General features: G+C 41.4%; 1 protein-coding gene and 1 long non-coding RNA gene across 8 annotated transcripts in view; one reads left to right on the forward strand and one right to left on the reverse strand.

Moving 5' to 3' along the window:
• Positions 1-15,870, reverse strand: part of LOC111851093 (regulator of G-protein signaling 20-like) — a 38,468-nt gene extending 22,598 nt beyond the window's left edge. Inside the window, exons 1-3 of one of the 7 annotated variants that reach the window (XM_023825638.2) lie at positions 14,595-14,613; positions 11,647-11,757; positions 3,136-3,297 (exon numbers count right to left, since the gene is read on the reverse strand). Coding sequence is in view for 4 of the 7 variants with exons in the window: in XM_023825634.2 (XP_023681402.1) it covers positions 11,647-11,661 (15 nt within the window). In the remaining 3 variants the exon portion in view is untranslated. Of the gene's footprint in view, positions 1-3,135; positions 3,421-5,084; positions 5,257-11,646; positions 11,758-11,974; positions 11,994-14,594; positions 14,646-15,501; positions 15,641-15,719 lie in introns of those variants that run through there. The other 6 variants (XM_023825634.2, XM_023825635.2, XM_023825636.2 and 3 more) reach the window with 6 other exon arrangements.
• Positions 15,871-15,887: 17 nt separating this feature from the next.
• LOC111851095 (uncharacterized) lies at positions 15,888-21,338 on the forward strand. The gene is made up of 3 exons (XR_002839938.2): positions 15,888-16,380; positions 19,580-19,792; positions 21,136-21,338. It is a non-coding gene; the product is annotated as an uncharacterized lncRNA (long non-coding RNA).
• Positions 21,339-22,070: the final 732 nt, after the last annotated feature.

A 22,070-nucleotide genomic window follows, 5' to 3' on the forward strand; every position in this document is an offset into this window, starting at 1 on the left:
AAAAAAAATTCTAGCAGATGTATCTAAATTGCCCATCTAGCCATCCAGGCACCCCTGTGCTATTCGCTTCACTTTCTATCAGTGGATCTGCGTTACCAGTAAGAATTATGACCCCAGAATCTTCACCTTGTTCTCTTTTAACTACTGGAGTATGGCCTGACTGCGGTGGTTTCCTTAGCCTAAGACCACCCATAAACCTCTGCGAAGCCGCGGTCAGAATGAACGTATTTAAGAGCAGGAGAGGATTCTCCGAATGCCACTTAAGGGCCCATACAGCAGCATGTGTCCGATGAGCCAGCTGCTAGGATGCGAGTGGCCCGCTGTCGATTGGCGTACGTGGGTGACGGGGGCTAATCAGCGTGATGAAAGCGGCTAAACGTGGAAGTGAAACTAGGGCAGTGAATTGCAAAAAGGAGCCGACACTGCAGTACTGATTTACCAAATTAGCTAATAGCTATAAACACGTGTGAGTTACTCAATAACAAAAGTATATAGCTTATATTCAGTTGATTACACTTCATAAAGTTATCAGCATGTTACATGACTACAGATACGATAACAGAGTGTTAATGTGAAGTCAACACAATATTTCAGTTTATGGTCTTTTTTAATAATCTGGATATTACAGTATTATCACAGCTTGTCAAACATACAGCATGAGTACAAATTCATTAGCATAGGCCTTGAAACACTGAAATGTGCTTTGTAGCATTTTAGTGTCTGACTGAAATATCTCTTAGCAATGTTAGCTGTGTTACTGAAGCATTACCGGTGATAATCTGATGACACACTTTCCAAGTTTTCCTGGTTGTTCATACTGTATTTTCCATCCCCAGTGTGACCAGTATCCCAAGGAATCAAACATATGGCGGTGTGTTTCCCATAGTTACTCAGTATGTCAGCAACATCCATAGTTGTGACTATGCAACTGAATGAGCCCAACTATGTAAATTGCTAAGGGGAGTGTTTGAGAAACGCACCCCGGTACGATATTGGCTGTGCATCCTGTGTATCACAGTGTACTCCTGAAACTCCCTGCTGTCGTCACAATTATATCGTTTATATTGGTTTATATTGTTCACTTATCACTTTTTACATGCAGTTTGATTCTTGTTCACTCGACTGTTCATGTGGAAAAAGGTCTGAGGGGCACAAATAGCTATTTAAGTTAAATATCTATAATAAATATATATTTTCATACCTCTCCTGTCCAAAGCTGGGTGACTTACTTGGCTAGTCGTGCTGTTTTCATTACCTGCTTGATTCCTGTTTACATTCTGTGATGTAGGTGCGCTTCCGTTGAGGATTATGATGCAGAGCTACGACATCACAACAACTGAAATTGCAAGACAAGGTCAACAGATGTAGGGGTGCAGCTCCACCTTGATTTAGGCTTGACAGGTAAAGCTGGGATATTTACAGGATGGTGTATCCATGAAGTAACGTCTCACTTCCACGCCTCCTGCTTCTATGAGAAGCCGTGAGGTAACGTTGTTTACACAAAGTGCAGCGGTGCGTGTGATCGCTGCACAGTTCTAGGTAAACACAGAGCACTGGCGGCCCCCTCGATCAATCCACCTTGAATGTGACGCAGGAAGTTAGCTGCCAAAACCCCACTGTCACAATAACCACAGCAGCAGTGGCATCACCAAAACTGTTTCAACTGCCCCGACTAACTAGCCACAAACCTCTGTGAGACTGATTCTGTCTGTGTGTCACAGATGCCTGTGAGGACAACAGGTATAATTTTGGAAATCCATTTTTATAGAAATATATTTAACACTTAAATGGAAATATAGGGACTGTTGGGAAATAGAGGGAAGAAGATGACTGACTGAGTCGCTAAATGGTATTTACAGTGGCCAACCACTTCAATACAGGGGTATCACAATGTAAACAGAATCTGAGAGCATTCATTGTAATATGATAACTGCTCTTTCAATCCTGTCAGTCCATCAATGTTTTTTTCTGTTTTAATCTGTTTGTATTTTACTGTACTTGAAAATAAAAAAAAAACATATAAAACTATTAACAAACAAAAGAAATTAATCAGCATCAAATGGATGATGATGATAAAGCAGCACACTGTTTGAGACACCGGCCACTGCTTCCAGGCATGAAGCCAGCAGAGAATGCCTTGCCCACAATGTAAATGCCTCCTGACTTCCAGAATGGACAGTACTAAGAAGAACGCAGAGGAATCCCCCCCCCCCCATGTGTCCACACATCATGTCACTTTCCACACCTCGTCCACACACCCTAGGCATGCTGTAAGTTCATGAGAGGTTCACGCCAGCACTACATCCGCTCTACCGCTGAGCCTTCAACAGGACTATGGAGAACAGGGCTCACACACTACTTTCCTTGAGAATTAAGGTATTTAAGGATAAACCATAAGCTTGCAAAGAATCCACATTTCCAAATTGAGAAGTAAAACAACAGGAAGTTATATAGCTTAAGAGCAAAGAGATCATAAAGGAATGGCTGTACGAACACAGATGCCAGTATGTCTTTCCTCCTTAAACCTCAATCGCCATGTGTGTGAACAGGCACCTCACATTCATGCAAATGAATGTGACACAGAGAGGGCCGGTCAGCCACTGGTTATGCTTCAGCCAGCTGAGCGACCAGGCAGACTGTGGGGCACAAGGTCCAGAGTGAGAAGAAGTGAGGGGTACCGCTGACGGGCCCAGGCCGCACACCACCGTGAGCGCTGACGTTACACTTGCCCTTGGGTGAGGGGCAGCTAGCTGGAGCTCAATCCATACATTTGAACATAATGCACAGAAAGCATCGTGTACGCAGCCAACAGCCCGGCCTCTGATGGGCCGCACTTGTGTACTTTTTATAAGAGTAGTGCTTACGAGTTCATACATAGACAAAAGGTCATCAGAAAAATACTTTCAGATTCAGTACTAAATAAAACGGCAGTGACGTTAGACGTATCCTCTTAATATCCTACGACTGCTGACACTTTTCCAGGTGTTACCATGTGACACACATGCCCACAGATACATAAAAAGATGCTTTCATTATGAGATGCACTGTGCTGTCCTTGTAAAAACATGCCAGGGCAAATATATTTGGCTGGATCTGTGAGCGTTAAACTTAAAAAAAAATTTATAAAACACTCACCTTCCAAGGAGTCTGTCAGTCTGGAATAATCAACTAATGGTTCTTCCTCTCCTGTGCTTCTCTTTTCCCTTTGTGAATTTTCCCTCAAATCCCTCCATCCACCACTAAGCAGTCAGGGTGACGCGACAGCCGGAGATGCCACCCGGCCGAAGACCACTGGCTCTGCGTGACAGGACAACCACGGGCGGCAAATCAGACACCCTCACCCCGAGTCAGTGACATAAAGAGCCAGCAAGAGAGAGAGAGAGAGAGAGAGAGAAAGAGAGACAGAGAGAGAGAGAGAGGAATAGGAGAAGGAAAGGAGAAGAGCACAAAGCAAGTGCAGAAACCTGGCAAAAGGGAAGTTTTGAAACCTTGCAGATGTCGTAAGAGGCTCGGGGTATGTTTGAAACTTCCATGAGTCAGCCCCCTCCCACCTACAGAGCACGTACCCCAGCACGTGCCCAGAGCTGCCCTGAGCAGGTAGCGCTGACATGGCCACTCTGTGCTTGGTGAATCTGCCGTTTCAGACAGACTAAGTGACCACACCAGTGAGCTCACGGGTACCCGCTCAGGCCGGTATGACATGTATGAAAGGCCAGCCCCTCTCTACCGGGACAGACCCCGACGCACACTGCGGACAGCCAGCAAAACAAACTTTCATTAAATTGATCCTATCATAGTTTGGGGCCACGCTCAACTCTTCTGTACTTCCCTGCAAAAATAAACACTTCTTGTGACATTCACAAGTCACAGTTTGCTGGAAGATGATTAAGGACTACCGGCTCGGGAGAATCTAACCCGGACAGCAGCTAATGTTCATCAACAGTTGGTGGAATCGGTTGAGGCAGAACCAACCCACAGCTCATACTAAACTAGCTATACAAAAACACACACTGGATTCACTGGCAATCTAAGGGGGCACACGTTGTATTACCAACTGATTTTACATATCAATATCTTTATTTAAGAATTAGATATATAACTATGCAACGTTACAACATTTCAACTCTTATGTGGACTCCAGCCCAATTCAAATTTAAATTAATGCATTAATTTCTTATTAATCAGAAATGCTCTATAGGTTTCAAGTTAGTTTCTCTAACAGCCTGCTAGGAACTTCCCTAATTTCCATTTACCAGTCAATGCATTGTTTTGTTTCTTTGTGCCATGGCTTTCTGTCTTACTCACTTTCCTATCTGGGTGGTGATGATGTTCTGTAAGTCAGTAAACACTGTCTGTCTTTTCCACTCAGAAAATACACTGCACTCTTAATGCTTTGTTATAAGACACCAAACATGTATTATGAGGGAGGATTGCAAAATGGCAGCGCCCTGCCACTTTCAAACATTGATCGCCTTGCATGACAAGATTTCTGATCGGAGAAAATACATGCTGCCCATACATAGGTGATAAATACAAATTAAAATACACACACATTTGTTTAGTCAAACATTAGCCCAAAGTGCAGTTTAAGAAACTCTATATATAGGCTTGAGACATCTATAAAATTAACTATGGCCATAGTCATCATTCTTTATGAATTGTAAAAGTGTGTGTGAGGGGTAGGGATCAACTTGACCCTTTTGTAGTTCTGTTCTCAGGGTCTAATATAGCCTAGAAAACCCTTGTTACATTAAATGATGGAGATTATAGGAATTCTGGAACCTGGAATTGAACCTTAGAATCCTGACGCTAACAAGCTATAGAATGCACAAAAACCCAGTCACTGCTGATAAGCAAATAGGAAATACTATGACTATCATTTAAAAAAACACATTAAAAGGACTCCCCCTAAACTGCAATCAGAATAAAAACACTGTTATTTAGGTAATCATGAGAATCCAGCCTGCTCCTCCTCTGCCCTTTGCGGCAACAGAGTAACTTCCCATAAAAAGTGCCCGGACATCCCCGTATAACAGGAATTCTTTGTGCACTACTATTTTAGTGATAATTTGTGATATAATTACCCATCAAGATGAAGACATTCCTCGCATCGTAGCCTCGGGATCCGAAACAGAATGCTCCTCTTAAAGCTTTGGGAATTTCCTCTAATGCCTTTTTCTTGAATAAAAAAAGACGGTGTTGTGCCAAAATGTGACAGTGAAGTAACCTAAAGCATCTCTGGGCGGCCGGCCATGCTCACGCCCCCGAGTGACAGCTCCATGTCATTACTGCGACTCTTATCCGCTTTAACACATTATGACACAAGACCAAGTTGCTTTAACATGTGGAAAAAAGTGTTTCTTTTTTCAGAAATTGAATTTTACTTGCAACTGTCGCAGGAGATGAAGTGCAGCGATGCAGCAGTGAGAGTGCATGTGTAAGATAGACTGGCACAAGCAAATGCCACAGAAGGAAATTGACAGGGGCTATATTTAGGGCTGAACATGTGAAAATAATTGAAAGTGAATTCAGTTAAGCCATGCAGTCGTGGTACATGGCAGAGACTCAAAGGATAGGTTGCCTTTGCTGCTTTTTGGCAGAGGCAGGGGATAGGTCAGCTCCTGAGGCTGGACAAACCCTCGTCCGCACATGGACAGACCCACCTCCACATAGACATGCCTAAACCCACACTGACATTGCCACACGCACACTGTCATTCTCACACGCACACTGACATTCTCACACGCACACTGACATTCTCACACGCACACTGTCATTCTCACACGCACACTGTCATTCTCACACGCACACTGACATTCTCACACGCACACTGACATTGCCACACGCACACTCGACATTCTCACACCCACACTGACATTCTCACACGCACAGTCAGTCTCACACGCACACTGACATTCTCACACCCACACTGACATGGCCACATGCACACTGACATTGCCACACGCACACTGACATGGCCACACGTACACTGACATTCCCACACGCACACTAACTTTCCCACACACACTGACATTGCCACATGCACACTGACATTCTCACACGCACACTGACATTGCCACACGCACACTGACATGGCCACACGCACACTAACTTTCCCACACACACTGACATTCTCACACGCACACTGACATTGCCACACGCACACTGACATTGCCACACGCACACTGACATTGCCACACGCACACTGACATTCTCACACGCACACTGTCATTCTCACACGCACACTGACATTCTCACACGCACAGTCATTCTCACACGCACACTGACATTCTCACACGCACACTGACATTGCCACACGCACACTCGACATTCTCACACCCACACTGACATTCTCACACGCACAGTCATTCTCACACGCACACTGACATTCTCACACCCACACTGACATTGCCACACGCACACTGACATTGCCACACGCACACTGACATGGCCACACGCACACTGACATTCCCACACGCACACTAACTTTCCCACACACACTGACATTGCCACATGCACACTGACATTCTCACACGCACACTGACATTGCCACACGCACACTGACATTCCCACATGCACACTGACATTCTCACACGCACACTGACATTCTCACACGCACACTGACATTGCCACACGCACACTGATATTGCCACACGCACACTAACTTTCCCACACACACTGACATTTCTACCTCCACACACCGACGTCTCCACCCGCACACTGACATTGCCACACGCACACTGACATTCCCACACGCACACTGACATTACCACATTACCACACGCACACTAACTTTCCAGCACACAATGACATTCCCACAAGCACACTAACTGTTCCATTTCTACCTCCACACACCGACATCTCCACCCACACTCTGACACTCTCACCCACACACTAACAATGCCATCTCCACACTGACATTTCCATTCACACTGACATTCCCACCAGCACACTGATCTGCACCTGACCATTGCCAACAAAACTGCTGCTCACACGACAGGGATGCCAGTAAACAGCATCAGGTATCCTTTCCGAGATCTCCCCACTGTCCCAGTGGAATATTATCCTCAGCTGTATAACTTTCCTACAGTGAGTTGAACACCAGCAAAGGCAGCAGGCTAGAAGGCCCACTGCCTTCAAATGCCCTTCTGATCTAACATTAAACCCGGTGAAATATGTAAAGAAGAACACTGCTGCTTACGGACCGCGGCTCTGAGGCCTGCATGGTGACCATGGCCTAAAAGGGGGGGTAAGACAAAAGTGTCCAGAGGAAGCTGTGACTTTGACATGTGCTCTCTCACAAGCAGCCAGACTGAGGAAGCATCTGCAACATCATCAACGTTTGTCACGGTATCTGTCTTCAACAGAAGTGACACATAATAAGGTGCATAAGAGAATGAGTGTATGTCCGCATTTGTAGATCGTATAAACAATAAAATGGAGGGTAATATTCATGTTTTAAAGTCCCCCATTTGCTCCCGTTACCACCTTGGATTGTGTACTTTGTTCCTTCTTAAAGACCTGCACCACATGATCAAACGAAAACCCCAACATTACACATTATAGATCAGCCCAGAGAACAGTGATGTCACTGTCTCTGCTCAGCTTCAGACCTACTTCCGACTTTGTACCAAAGTATAATAAAGGATAAAGTCCCCTCTTCAAACTCCAAAAAGAAGTAAATACTGTACAAGATTGACATAGGTCACATTCTTTTTTTTTTTTATTTGACAAAGAGATAGGTGTATGGTTATGGTTTTCTGTTCAGATTCTAAACGTTTTGTTGAATTTAAGAATTAGATACTCTGTGCCAAACTGAGACAAAAGGAAAATGAAGAATACAAAAATCAAACTCAGCCCGAAAGGGAAGGACATACATTTAAGACATAATTTTGTCACCATCACCTCCGTTGTGCACTATTGTCCAACTCTGATCTTCTTGTCGTCTAACACACCCAATTTTGATACCAAAATGTTCCCAGTCATGTGACACGAAGAGTTTGCATGAGGGGAAAATTTCCTTTTCAGTATCCCCACTTCTCTTCTTCTCTCGAGGTTTCTGGCCTTGCGATGTCCATACCCAAAATGCATTAAGCTAAAACATGCGTGTGTGCTTGTTTGTGTGTGTGTGTGACATGTTAACCCTTAGAGGAGGGACTCAGTTGATCAGGGCTGTGAACAAGGGTTACTGGCAAGAGCTGCTTAGAAATGTTTGGAGCGGGGAGGTCAGCCGGAGATGGTGGAGGCGTGGACTAGCAGGCATGTGATCTTGGGCCGCCTGGAGCACTAGGCAGGCCAACAGGCCAGCTGTGCAGCTTACAGAGAATACAAACCCAGCCACACTCGTGCTGGGGCTGGTATTATTAGATGCCAAATCAATCAAGGTGTGGATGGAGGACTACCAGATCAAGATCCAGACATGGCCATCCCAATTTCAAGACCGGAAACCCATCGAAAACCTCTGGAATAATAGGAGGAAGACGGATAGTCACATTCCATCAAACAAAACTAAGTTGTTAAATTGTTTTCGCACCAGGAGTAGGATAAAGTCAGCCAGCAACAACGTGAAGGACTGGTAGCATGCCAATATTGATTGTTTAACTAGTGGTGGGTGATATGACGATAATTTATCATGACCGATTGCAACTGCATCCACAATAAGCATTTCAGAGTTATCTTAAGCATTGCAATAAAGTACTACTTAACACTATTATTATACAGACAGAACAAATCGGCAAGCACCTATCACACGATAGCGTGTGTGCTTGGAGGCTACAACAGTGCTACATCTTGTGTGAAACGAAGCAATTTCAGCATCGCAGGGCTGTTTGTATATCTTACTTGTTTGTCAATTACCTGTTTCACTGGATCTCAAATTACTGAAAAGAAATCTTGAATTAAAAACGTTTGATCTTTTCTACACAGTTAGCTAACTTTGTAAAAACAAACTTCATATACCATCGGACTGCTAAAAATATTGCACTTGTGTCACGAGGTGAATAACACACCGGCCATAGAGCGGTTGGCTAAGCTGACGAATAAACGGAGTGCGGCATGGCTGATGGGGAGAAACTGGCTCAAGAAAAAGGTCTAATTTGATTGTGTGGGGAAGGTTTGGATTTGTGAAATCCAACGTGCACCAGTCTACTGCAATTTGCAAACTTTGTAAAGATACTGTTCATACAAATGTGATAAATATTCACTCGTACTCAAAACTTTTGAAGCTTTACTATTTAAAAAAACAGTCTTGTTATAATGAGTCAATTTCTTATACGTACCGTATTTTACATACCTCAAAACAACTTATGTTATTTTATACAACAATTAGTTCCGACCAACATATCTGATTGGAAAAGAGGCGTCCTGTGAGTGCGGTTATCAGAGTATTTCACATCAGCCGTATCACTTCGCTTTACAGGTGTGTCTAAAAACTGTTACAAATGCCTCACTTTCACCAACATGGGGCTGGTGTTGGGCTGGTTCCCACTTGGTGCCTTTTGAGAACCTGCCTGCGTTTCCATTTGTCTCAAAAATGAATGACAACGAGTATGTTATTGTTTAATTAATGCTACAACCACTTGTTGATTAACTAACATTAGTACCAACCAGTTGTTGTTTAAAATTACTACATACATTCCAATTTAGTTGGTCTGTAGACAAAAAAAACTGTGATCAAGATTGTATTTTTCAGGTCCCCACAAAGATCTGTGAATGCAACCAAAAAAGTAAAAATGCCAAAAGTCTCGGATTTTGTTTGGTTAGTTATGGATAAGGCTTGGGCGGGGTAGGGGTGAAGGGTGCAAATGTGTTTTGCAAATGAATGTTCTCAATAACAAAAAAAATAATAATAATAAAATTAAAATAACAATTAAAAAAGCCTTTACACAGAGTAAGGCATTGAACAGCAAAGGGGTTGCTCAGGTATGACAGTGGGGTAATGGATGTTTTATTTCAGGGTCCTGCTTGCAGACTACATGTCTAGATCTACGTTCCACAGCTTTCTGTGCTTAAATATGGGAGGCGTGGCTTTGAGGGGGGACACGCTCCTTTACCACAGTAACAGTTGTTTTGACAGAGTTTCTAAAAAGGTCTCAGGGGGGCATCTCAGCTGTGGCTCAGCTAGGGAAAACAGAATCATATCACATTACAATGCTTACAAGACACCTTAAAATGATAACCCATATCAAAAATGATAACCCTGTTTCTGACTTGAGCCTGGTCTTCTTAAGGTTCTGTTTGACCACCACGCCACTGCATGCACCCAAGGGTGCAGTACGGACATGGATACCCTGGCAGATTCAGGGGGCCCAGGACTTAACAGTGGCCCCTGAACATGTAAAATTATGGATAAAATTGGGTTGGGGGGCAAGGTGACATTTTGCTAGGGGGCCTAGAATTTCTGACTACGCCCATGCTTGAACATAACATGTATGGAAACAGATGATGGGTAAATTCTCCAGTAAAACTCCTTTTTAAATCAACATCCTGATATTTTGTGGTGATTATTTGCTTTATTCTCAGGATGCAGGTGTCATTACATTAGACCAGTGATTCTCAGCTAGTTTAACCTGATGATCTACATCCTTCCTATGTCATGACCCAAATTCGTAATATTTTGATCCAAATTTATTTCACAAAAAAGTGCAGTAATGGTAAATAGAACATAGTTTTTTAACAATAGCACAATGCCTTCATGCACTTCACAAAAAAAGTCTGACATAATATAACACAACCCAATGAAAGTAGTCCCATGACCCACTTTTTGGTCGAGACCCATGATCTAAGAACTACTGCTTCAGAACACAAAGCCCTGGCTACTCATTTTAAAAAAAAGAATGGGTAGATTTCTGAGTACAAGACTGCCCATTCAAAAACAAGCGTTTCAGCATCCTGGCATCTCCTTTAATATGCAGGCAACCCTTCAAGAAGTTTCCAAAAGCTAAACTACAATGTTAAAACGAAACTCACTATGTGTCACACCATGAAGTAACAGGTACAAACCTAACCAGACATCAATGTCTGACTGCATGACTACATGACTGACTGTATACAGTATATCACAAATATATCACATTTATCAGTGTTATCTATTTCTCCCCGAAACATTTATGTCAAACAGGAAAATAACACAGCATCATACCAGCACATTATACCGTAAATGCACTTCAGTATATTAACTTTACTCCTCCTGTAACCTAGTTGTCTGCAAAAATACGACATATGTTTTTTCCTTTCAGGAATGTTTAGGCTTTTTTTTTACTTCTCCCAGGAAAACCGCATTACCCAATAAACACCTATGGCTCATGTAACCCAGAGTCCTCTCTCCAGTGAAGCCAATGTGTTTGATTAGGCCAGCCAGACATGTTCCAAACACGTCCTCCATGTTTCAGCAAGCTAGGCTTATCGTTTGATTCATCCCTAAAAGGCTGCAGTTTTGGGCCAAAAAAGAAAAAAAAAGCAGGCTGGAGTTACGCGCAGGATCGACTGTCGTGTAGCATTCCCCCCACTGCCCCCCCCACCCCCCCCAAAAAAGAAAACCAGAGCCCAGGATGGAACCTTAACTATGTGATATGGAATGTTGACCAGTGAGCTCTCCAACGAACACTACTTGGAACAGGAACGAGCAGAAGCGAGAGGATATCGTACCAGTATGTCCATCATGGCTTGGCGGCTTGCGGACAGATAGTCTGGAAATCCTCAACGTTGTTAACAGCCTGGGTACACGCATGTCATCCCCCTGCTGGCTGCCGATCCCTCCTGTGTCACAGGAACACAAGGAAGGATAGGAGATATTCTTACTCATGGTACAATGAACAACACAGGGTTTTAACTTTCCTTCTGTAACACAAAATGTTTAGTAACTTTGCAGATTTAAAACACAGAACCGTAATAAAATGTTTTGATTGATTTTTTGCTGTTTTGAATGTTATTTTAATTATTATTTAATTGATCTAGGGAAAAAAATGATATTTACCATTTCTTTTTGCAGGCCCATGTATAAATGACCATTGAGGTACAGTAATAAGTCACCACTTTGTCTTTTAAAAATGAATAATGTTCACGCATCAGGTCTATCTTGGAATGGCTCTGGCAGGAAAAGGAGCATATTAACAGGGATATGGACGAAAAAGCAAAAAAAGAAAAAAATAGCAAGGCCCACAAGAAACTGCAAGGCTTCCTCCCACCTAAGACTACACTCCAGTCTATAGCACTTAGCATAGCAAATAGCTTGACCTTGGCAGGGCAACTACCTACTCAGGGACACAGTGATACACTATCTAAGGAACATACAAGAAAAACCTGATAGCATCACTGAAGGAGTGTGTGTCATTAATGGCAGCTGTGAACCCCAGAAATTAGTCTTAGTTCTGAGTTTTTAAGCCTTTTTATAAAAAACCTGCAATATTAACACGGGTATGTGGTATTCATTGGTAATAAATGGTGCATATAAATTAAATTACTTAACCCTTAGACACAATCCAGGTTCAAGTGTAATTCTCAATGTTATTAATATTTGAATACTATTCCTGTCAGCATTGCAAATGGCTCCATTTGGGAGTAAACACTGGACGAAGCCTGGAGAAAGGCTGAGGTCCGATATCATGCTTCTCCTTTACAAGCTTAGGACCTGAGAGGAAGCAAGAAGAAGAGCCTGAAAGAAAGAGGAAACAGGCAACTAAAAGAAAGACAACAAAAAAGGGAAGGAGATGACACAGAATAAAACAAGAGTAAACGGTGACAAAAGATCTGTCAGAACAAATGAGACAGTGTTGAAAATCTGTCATTTGGAAACTAGCGTCCTGCATCCTGTGGTTGTTAGAAACACAAAGCTACTGGTATTCATTCAAATTAATGGACAAATCAATTACACTATCATTACTAACGAAATCGCTCCTGTATGTGACCATTAGTGTTGGGCGGTATACCGGTTCATACCGAAAACCATTTTTTATTATTATTATGATATGAATTTTTCTTTTATCGCAATACCGGTTTAAATAGCCTACACAACGTTCGGAAAGTGGCGCAGCTGGAAACTGTTGAAGGGGGGACCTTTTTCACTGCTGCACCGCTAAAAATGTACCGCAAAAGATCAGAAACGGAAGATATAGCTGACGTTGGAGTTGAAAATAATGAGACACTGGGGTTGTCAGAAAGTCGATTCTCAGATACTAATCGATATTAAAAATTAGTATCTGATTAGATACTCATTTTCACCATTATTGATATTGATAAAGCTCACATTTCAGCAACACTAAACTATTAAACACTTATCAAAAATGTTAACTTGGCCGGAGCACACCTTAACATTAGCCGTTTATCTATAAGCAGTTAGCCAACAAACATGTTAGTCGTATGTTATCGTTAAGGTAGCGGATAGGCGCATTGGCTAATAATAAAATAATATAGTTAATGTCGAAACAATGCAAAATCATAAAACAAAAAAGTGTCCTGTAAAATCCTGTAAAATGTAGTAAACGCCCAGTCATACTTAAAAAAATATATATCTTCGAAAAATACCGTAACATAAATTTTTGGTCATACTGCCTAGCTTTAGTCACCATCACTGAAGAACCAAAAAAATCTCTTTTGAAACAATGTTAAATTGGGCCTTCTAAATTTGACCTGACTACAACATACAATTTATAAGTGGCACACCAGAAAATGCAAAATACAGAATGAATCAAAATTCCCTGTTATAACCCATTCATTTGCCCCATCTTTGATTAATTGGTAAAATCTTTATGCTCCACCAAATTTGCTGAATGAAGTCTTAATCCTCATCACAAAAGCAATGCAAACATGTACTTGATTACTAGCAATGTTATAAATAAGCAGGTTTTTTTAAACCTGGGATATTTATAATGTTATACCCAGAGGCAACAAAAACATGAAGTGGATCCATTTAGCTTATCTTCTGCCTTTGTTCAAGCTCATGAAATACACACAGACCATCTGAAGAATGACTTCTACTGTTCATTTATTTCTATATACTGTATGAAATAAAATCAATACACAGTTCACATGAGATTAAGTGTGGTTTATACATACAAACATTAGAGAGAAAAACCCATAAAGGGATGTTGTATTGATATCTTCAACTCTCATACCATACAAACTTGACAGTTTGGTTTTCAGTGTAATTGAACTTGATTACACGCCCCCCCCCCCCAATCAAAACATTTTTCATCATCATCAGCATGCACCACACATAAAGTTGACAAGCCCATGTCTCGGTACTTAAAGGCCTGAAATTTGAAATTATACCATAAAAGTAGAGTAGAAGATGAATAAATGTGCTTGATAAGCATGTACCTTCCCCCATCCTGAATATGTCGCTAACCCATCATGTGTGTGTGTGTGTACAAATATTTTTAATGTACAAGCCATCATAACTGATTTGATAACTACTTTCCAGGACTATTTACATAACGACATCGTTTCCGATCACCAGACAAACCACATCAGACAAACCAAACCAAAAACAGGTAAAACTTCCTAAAAGAATCATACTTAAAACAGTTACTGTAATATGACTCATTTATGTCACTAAATTAAATGTCAAAATTGACGGACACTTAACCGCTATTTACCTTCCCTTTAAAGCGCGCGCTCTGCCGATCGGCAGGCGAGAACACATCCGAGAACCAACGCCGCCACGCGACATGAAAGCCCCGCCCCCTTACCTTCCTCCACAGTACGAGAGCGCGGCATCCGCTACGCGCCCAAGACATTCATTCACCAAAGGTCGCGCGCGAGCGCCGGGAGCGTGCCTTACTATACAAGAACGGCGGAGATGTGAAGAGAGGGACACGCAAACCCGGAGAAGAAGCAGGAAAAATACAATATTGGAGCTACAGCATCTGTACCCACCTAGGCAACGTGCAATAAGAACACACACACAAGCCTCACACGGAATCGGTTACGTCGACACACTGTTTATTTTCCAGACTGTTCCTATTAAAAGTCATTTTAGAATTTGTCAATATATTTTAATCATACAGAGACGATCCCTTTGAAACTGTGAACTTGTTATAAGGATGTCATGTCTAATACTGAGTTTTAAATAATTCGCATGTACAGAGGTATTGTGATTAAAACAATCGACTTGCATCGGTTCAATTACAGCACTCTTTCATAACGATACTCCAGTGAGAAATCGCAGCTTGCCCGCTATGCTGAACCGATGTTTCCTCGACAAAACTGTCAATTCAAACAACCGGTATACTCATGAAATACCGAGTGTGCGTACCTCTTCACGGTCTTCAGTATTATTCATTACATATTCATAAAATAAACACTCTAGAACACGAATTACTCCCTCTTTCAAAATACCCCTGCATGGTTAGAACTAGCTTCGCGTTATGTTTCGTCTTAGAAAATACAAATCTTAGCTGCGATTCTGAACATGGGGCAATTTACCAGTCACAAAAATTAAGCATACAAGTAAAAAATAAGCGGTAATCATTCTTCACTTACGAATAAGCGCGGTGGACTCACCAGCGAGGACGATCAGCCGCTAATTCCCGAAAAGACTTATTCAAGTATCCGAATGTATGTCCTGAACAATATTTTAATCCAGCAGTATTCGAATCATGGGGAATCGGGACAGTTAAAGGCGATCTATTCTTGAGGAATCACAGACCTTTTAAAAACGGGAAAACCCACCATCCAATGACTAGCTAACGATCTTGCCGTAACCATGATATAATACTTACAGTATTTGCATTAAAAGGACCTGGCGGGCGGCAGCCGTTTCGTTTTCTGAAGCACATCCGTTTCTTTTATATGTTTTGTGTATATAAATACAGTATCTTTTCCTCTACTGTTCCAGCTTCAGAATCGACACCCTTAGAAGCAGGCAGAGGTTGAGCTGCGCATGCGTTCACTTAGACAGTTCTACTCCGGCGGTTTGCAGAGGACTTCCTTAGAAATTGTCCTTTCCATTGGAACTTCTTTCATTTTCGTGCGCAAATCTAACCACCACTGGAAAATAACAGTTGTATTTCAATCGCTAAAACATATAAAGAAATAATGGGAACAGTAATAATGCAAAATAATTCCTGATGCAAAATTCATTACTTGCTGCATGAACACGTTCTCTCACCAGCACTTTAGTTTTTGAAGTTCTTTTTCTTTCCTCTAAGAAATAAACTGAAGGTAGAATGCATAATTTAAATGACCTCATGACTTGACGAGTGCAAATAATATTTATTTGTAAGCAATGACAACGTCTTGAATTATTCTGTACGTTTCAACACTATTATTGAACACTAAAAATGAGCTTCTGTTCGCAGGAACGCGATTTAATTCCCAGCAGGTGTCGCTAAACACCAACGATTGTGAGATACTGCAAGACTCTCTTCTGCGCGTTTTAACGTAAGCATTTTAACCTTGTTTTCCCGTTCCGTTGAATTTCTTCTCATTTTCAATAGCCCATACAGTACATTTGTTAAAGCATGAATCATGTGGTCACTTTCATATGCATGGATCACACACACAAATGTTCAGAATAAAGCTAACTTTAGTTTGGTAGACTCGGTGCATTGGAAAAGATTATATTGCTTGGAAAAGTTTAAGGTAGAAGAGAAAGAGGATGACTAACGACAAGATGGAAGCCCTCAGTTATCACCATAATTAATGTTGCTGGTAAGGTCTTGACAAAACACAGTATAGAAAGAATTAACATAAACTGAATAGTACCAATAATAATATTGATGATTACAATGATGATGGTGATAATGATGATGATGATGATGATGATAATATATCATAGGAATAAACATGCAAACATTTTATCACTCTAGCTGTAGAGTGAAAAAATCCCTAAGTTATCCATTAGATAACTGCAGTGCCAACCTATGTTGTATGCCAAATATCCACTTGGTGTCAGTCACACTCTTTCTTTGGTTTTAAAGATTCATTTGCCACTTTAATTAAAGGCAATGAACACCCAACGGATATCACCTTGTCTGTGAAAGAACAGCTTAAGAATAAAGTGTATTTGTCTTTTTAAGCTGTACTTTTTCAGTACTTCAGGGTACTAATTATTTACAGGTCTTGTATGCTTGTATGCTTGGTGTTATCTTGTTGAATTTACTTCAATAACTGGAAGTATCTATATCATTCTAAACATTCTAAACTATTTTTCACACATTTTAATGAACTGTGCCCAGAGATTCTCCTCAACTCTCTCCGAAAGTGGGGCAAATCTCGAGTGGCCAAGGTAAACACAAGTAAATACATGTCCATCCATGTTGGCACCCAACATCAAAATAATAAAAAGGACATATGCATTTTTTATGTTTTAAATTGAACCATAGAGTAGATAGGTAGATAGTGGTGCGATCACCCCCAAAATATAACTGGCCCTGATGGCCACCCCAATCAAAATTTTCTGCTAATGCCACTGTCCAATAGAAGTCTACTTTTCAATTTTATGGCATTGTTTCTCTGCAATGCACAAATGAAAATATTAAATGTATCAAATTAGTAATGGTCAGCCATTTTCCCATTTGATACTGTTATATAAAAATAGTATTAGTTCTGAGTTTTTAAGCAAGCCAAATTTTTTTATAATATATTGGCTTGCACTTGATGTTTCTATGCAATCTTTAGAAGGGATACTACAACTCTGTAATGTCACTTAGATATATTGCTGCAGTGATCCTACCACGGCAACCACGAGAGGGGTTTGCATTTGATGAGATTTTTTTTGTACCGCAGGAGATCTCAATAGGTGGCCCACTAGATACCTTCATTTGGATAGTGAATGCTCTCCAAATTTAAATGCAGTATATAAATGAAAGGCTGTATGAGATTTCCGAGCAAAATTCCAAATCTTGATAATGAAATTGGTGGTTGTTTGTTGCACACAAAGAAATAAATATGTGACTTTCCCTGGTGGGAATAATCAAACTGCGGAACTGTAGTAAAATATGCTCCTTGTCATACTAATAGATTTTGCACTTCATGATTCCTTAGTAATATACTCTTTGCATCAAATAATTTGACATTAATTTACCGTAACTAATAAGTACTCAAATGAAATAGCATGTTTAAACTCGTGGTTTTCTTCAATACAGGGAAATACTCTCTATACAGCTTTCCACTTAAAAATCACTTATCCAGTTAGATTCTAAGCGATTTAGAGGATTTCCTGGGCAGCATAGCATGTATTATATCCAGAAATGCCCAACTGGTATGCAGATGGAATCTAGCCCTCAAAAATGTGAAAGTACACAGCAGCATGACAGAAAAATCCTAGGATTCAGTTATTTTTAGATTTTATGGGAGGTCTTATTCCCACTCTTCTGCTACACTTACGTATCAATTTGATAGAAAAGAGGATGCAAAACTTTTTTGTTTCTTTTTTGCATTTTTAAAATTATTTCACTTATAACTCACTGTTTGATACATGAATCAAGAAGGACTAAAAAAATATTGTGTGAAGGTTTTGGCTTCTTAGATCAAAATCATTCTGGTATAGTTGCAGTACCAGTTAATACTAAGTATTGTAAGAACAGTGCCTCTGAGACCCACTATGGTCACCAAAATGATTGACAGCTAGATGCAGGTTAAACTCCTAATCAACCAGCATAAAGGGGAACAGACTCATGACCTTCCTGAGAGGAAAAGCCTCCCCAGTGTCGGACACTGGGGAGATGATGACCTCGCTCCTCACTGACATTCCCCTCTCCAGAACCTGTCTTCTCCTTCCCAGTGGTGGTTCTAGCTTATATTGCTCCCTGGTTAACCCCCCACCCCCTTCAGGCTCCCCCCCCAACAAAAAATGTGTGTTTATCTCATACTACCCCCACCCCCCAAGAAAGTAACACCATTCGGCACTGTAATTTTCATTAAGTAGTTAGGAAAAATACAAATAAATTATGATTAATTTAAAATGGATGTTACGCATTGCATTAGTACGGTTAGCAGTGTGCTATTTGATAGATTGCCCTGCTCCCTCTACCTCTGGCTTCCACTGGGGCAACCTGAGGTCAGCCCAGCCCCATCTCCCTCCCCATCTCATACTTCTTTGTGGTAGCCTGCCTACAGTAGTTACAAACTAGAAGCAGGGCATCCACTTCAACAAGGTTAATTGACCCACATGGTGATATGATATAATTGATATGAGGTGCAAATGGGTGGTAGAAAACTGGTTGCACAAGTGTCATGATTGATTTGTGTGTGTGTGTGAGTGTGTGTGTGTGTGTGTGTGGTTGCTCTGTGCCATCTGCAGTAAGATGCCACCTGCTCATGTTGCTCATACCTAAGTCCAGCAGAGAGATGAGACTGATACATAGTAGAGGACTTTGGACTGCAACCTCTATCCTTGGATCTCCTCTCAGCCTGACACCCCCTCCACCCACTTCCTCTCAGCACTCCTGCACCACCTCTCCTCTCCCTAGCAACCCTCACCCGTTTCCTTGGATTGTATAACTTGCTTAGTATAACACCATTGTCTCTGGGATGAGCCTTGTGAAAGATCCATTGTTTACATGGAGGATTTAGGTTTAGGCAATCGTGTTACAAGATACCCAAATAAACCAATACACCCATCGGTCTGTTCTTCCAGAGTAACGGAGCCACTGTAGAGGAATGGGCCCGGTTCCTTGAGGAGCACAATGCCACCATTATCCAGCAGATAACCATGCTGATAGAGGTAATGGTACTGCAGGACCTAACTGAGACACGGTGGACTCCTCTCCCGGAAGATTGGTGGAAACCACAGGAGATGCTCACCAAGCTCACCCTTCATGATACAGAGGCTTAATTCTACTCATTGAAGGTGATTACTGAGAGGGAGTTATGGAATTCCCAGGATGGGACCAGCTTCTTTCCCCTTTCCTCAATAGGGAGGCCCAGTGTACCTGCTATACTACTAATTATTTTCTTTGGTCAGACTACCACAGCAAGCAGTATTAATACCTGTTTAGGCAAGCTATCTGCTAATATTAGCACTTGGGTCAAAAACCTTGGCGTCGTCTTTTATCCATCCCTTAAGTTTGACAGGCAAATAAATGCAATGGTTAAGAGGAGTTTTTTTTCCAACTTAGGGCCATTGTGAAACTTAGGAGAGAATTCAGCTAATAGCTTAATGTTAATAGCTAATAGCTTAACCTTATCTAGCTCTGATTTAAAGGAACCCAAGGTTTTAGCTTGCACTACACTAACAGGAAAACTATTCCATACTCTAACTACAAGCTTTGTAAAGATGTGCTTTCTCAAATAAGCATGACAGGACTGTCACAAGTCTTACAATGGGCGGTAAGAACTAGCAAAAGTATTTCTGGAACAGTTATACCAGTTCTGGAGAGCATTTATTATCAGGGCCCACAGCATCATAACAGACAGTACTCACCCCCAGCACAACCAATTCACACTCTTACCATCAGGAAGATGCTGCAGGAATGTGACATCAAAGCCCTTGAGACTACAGGACAGCTTCTGCCCACAGGCCATCAGACTTGTGAATGACTCTTGCCCACTGCCCCTCCTCCGGCTAAATGAAGGCCGCACATCCAGGGATAAAATTAATCGATCAGGAAATTACCTTTAATTGCTTTCATTTGCTTCGGTGTTACCCACGACATTTGAAAAACCGTATTGACCCGTGTATAAGACAGGTTTTTTTCCCTCAAAATACTTCTGAAAAAGTGTCTTCTTATATTCAGGGTCTAGACGAAGAAAGTAAACAGATGGTTGCTCACAAGTATTTTGCTTTTCATATGAAGTTATTTTGTGTCATTGTATGCAGTGTACTGAATATGGTTGCACTAAGATGGCAACCCAAGGTGACTGCGGAATACTATTGACTCCCCGGTCGATAAATCCATTGCCCCTTAGTTTTTATATATATATATATATTAGTTATATAGTGCCCTCTATTGGTCAGCAGCCACTGGTGAAGGTGTATTCAGTGTGCTGGACAGAGCACCAGGGTAGTTGGGCTTAATGCCAGGACTTTGCAGTTGAAGTGCATTCAGTGTTATACCTGATTCACAAGTTAATACCTGTGTAAGTAAGGCATGCTGCAGTACAGAATGAAGCCACGGTGGGTGGAGACTGAGCTGTGCTGCTACCTAGGGGGTTGTAGAGGTTGTACTAGTAACTGACCATGTGCCCCTACAGTGGATGGCCCTTGTGAAGGACAGCAAAAGCCGGGATCTGGTGGTTTCTCTCCCTGAAGGAGGCTCTCATTCCTAATGCACCAATGGCCTGGTCATGGATATGTCAATACTAATGGTCTCCCATCTCCACATCTTCTGGGTAATGACTACCTTTGGGCTGCAGTGGTTCTGCTGGGCGTGGGGGGGGGCACAGTGACAGGAGGATGTACTCATATTCTGCAGAGGTGATTTACATCCTTAAGAGCGTTTTGAAGTATGTGTCATTTTATCTCTAGATTGAAACTGTTCCCAGACATAATTGTGATCACCTTTAATTCAAAAAGGCGTCAATGACCAAGAAATGCTAAGAAGAACCAAAGAGAGGACTGGAAACCTTTTAAGCAAGCTGAGGTGATCTTCAGTAGGTTCTCTCCAGTATTCTCTTTGGTTCTTTTTAGCATTTCTTGGTCATTAATGCCTTGATGGCAATTTTAAATACCTGGGTCATGCTGAGGATTCAGTGCTGTAACAACACCTCAGTTCCATTTTGTCTTCATATACTTTTGTGATACAGTATGTTCTGTGGGGGTGGGTCAGCATAAAATGCAAGGTTGTTGCTGGCTGACTCAATATTTTGGACTTAATCTATAATGTTAGGCAATGACAAATCAAGAAGACTCATTTCAGTCCTGCTGATTCCCCTCCAGATTGTAGGTGGGGATAATAATCTTTACAATTAACTCCCACTTAAGTGGGAGAAACTGTCTATTCTGTTATGGGTAAAAAGGAAAACAAGGTCTAAGCAGAACATTACAAAATATGATGCCTGAAATGGATGGCTGATACAATTTGATGGTTTCATAACCCTAAAAAGAGTCAATAGTGACATAAAATTAGTAATAAGACCAAGAACTGAGTATCTAAATCCTCTGTGTTCTTTATAAAGCATGTAAATCT

This window comes from Paramormyrops kingsleyae, chromosome 6, assembly GCF_048594095.1.
Source record: "Paramormyrops kingsleyae isolate MSU_618 chromosome 6, PKINGS_0.4, whole genome shotgun sequence".
Classification (NCBI taxonomy): domain Eukaryota; kingdom Metazoa; phylum Chordata; class Actinopteri; order Osteoglossiformes; family Mormyridae; genus Paramormyrops; species Paramormyrops kingsleyae.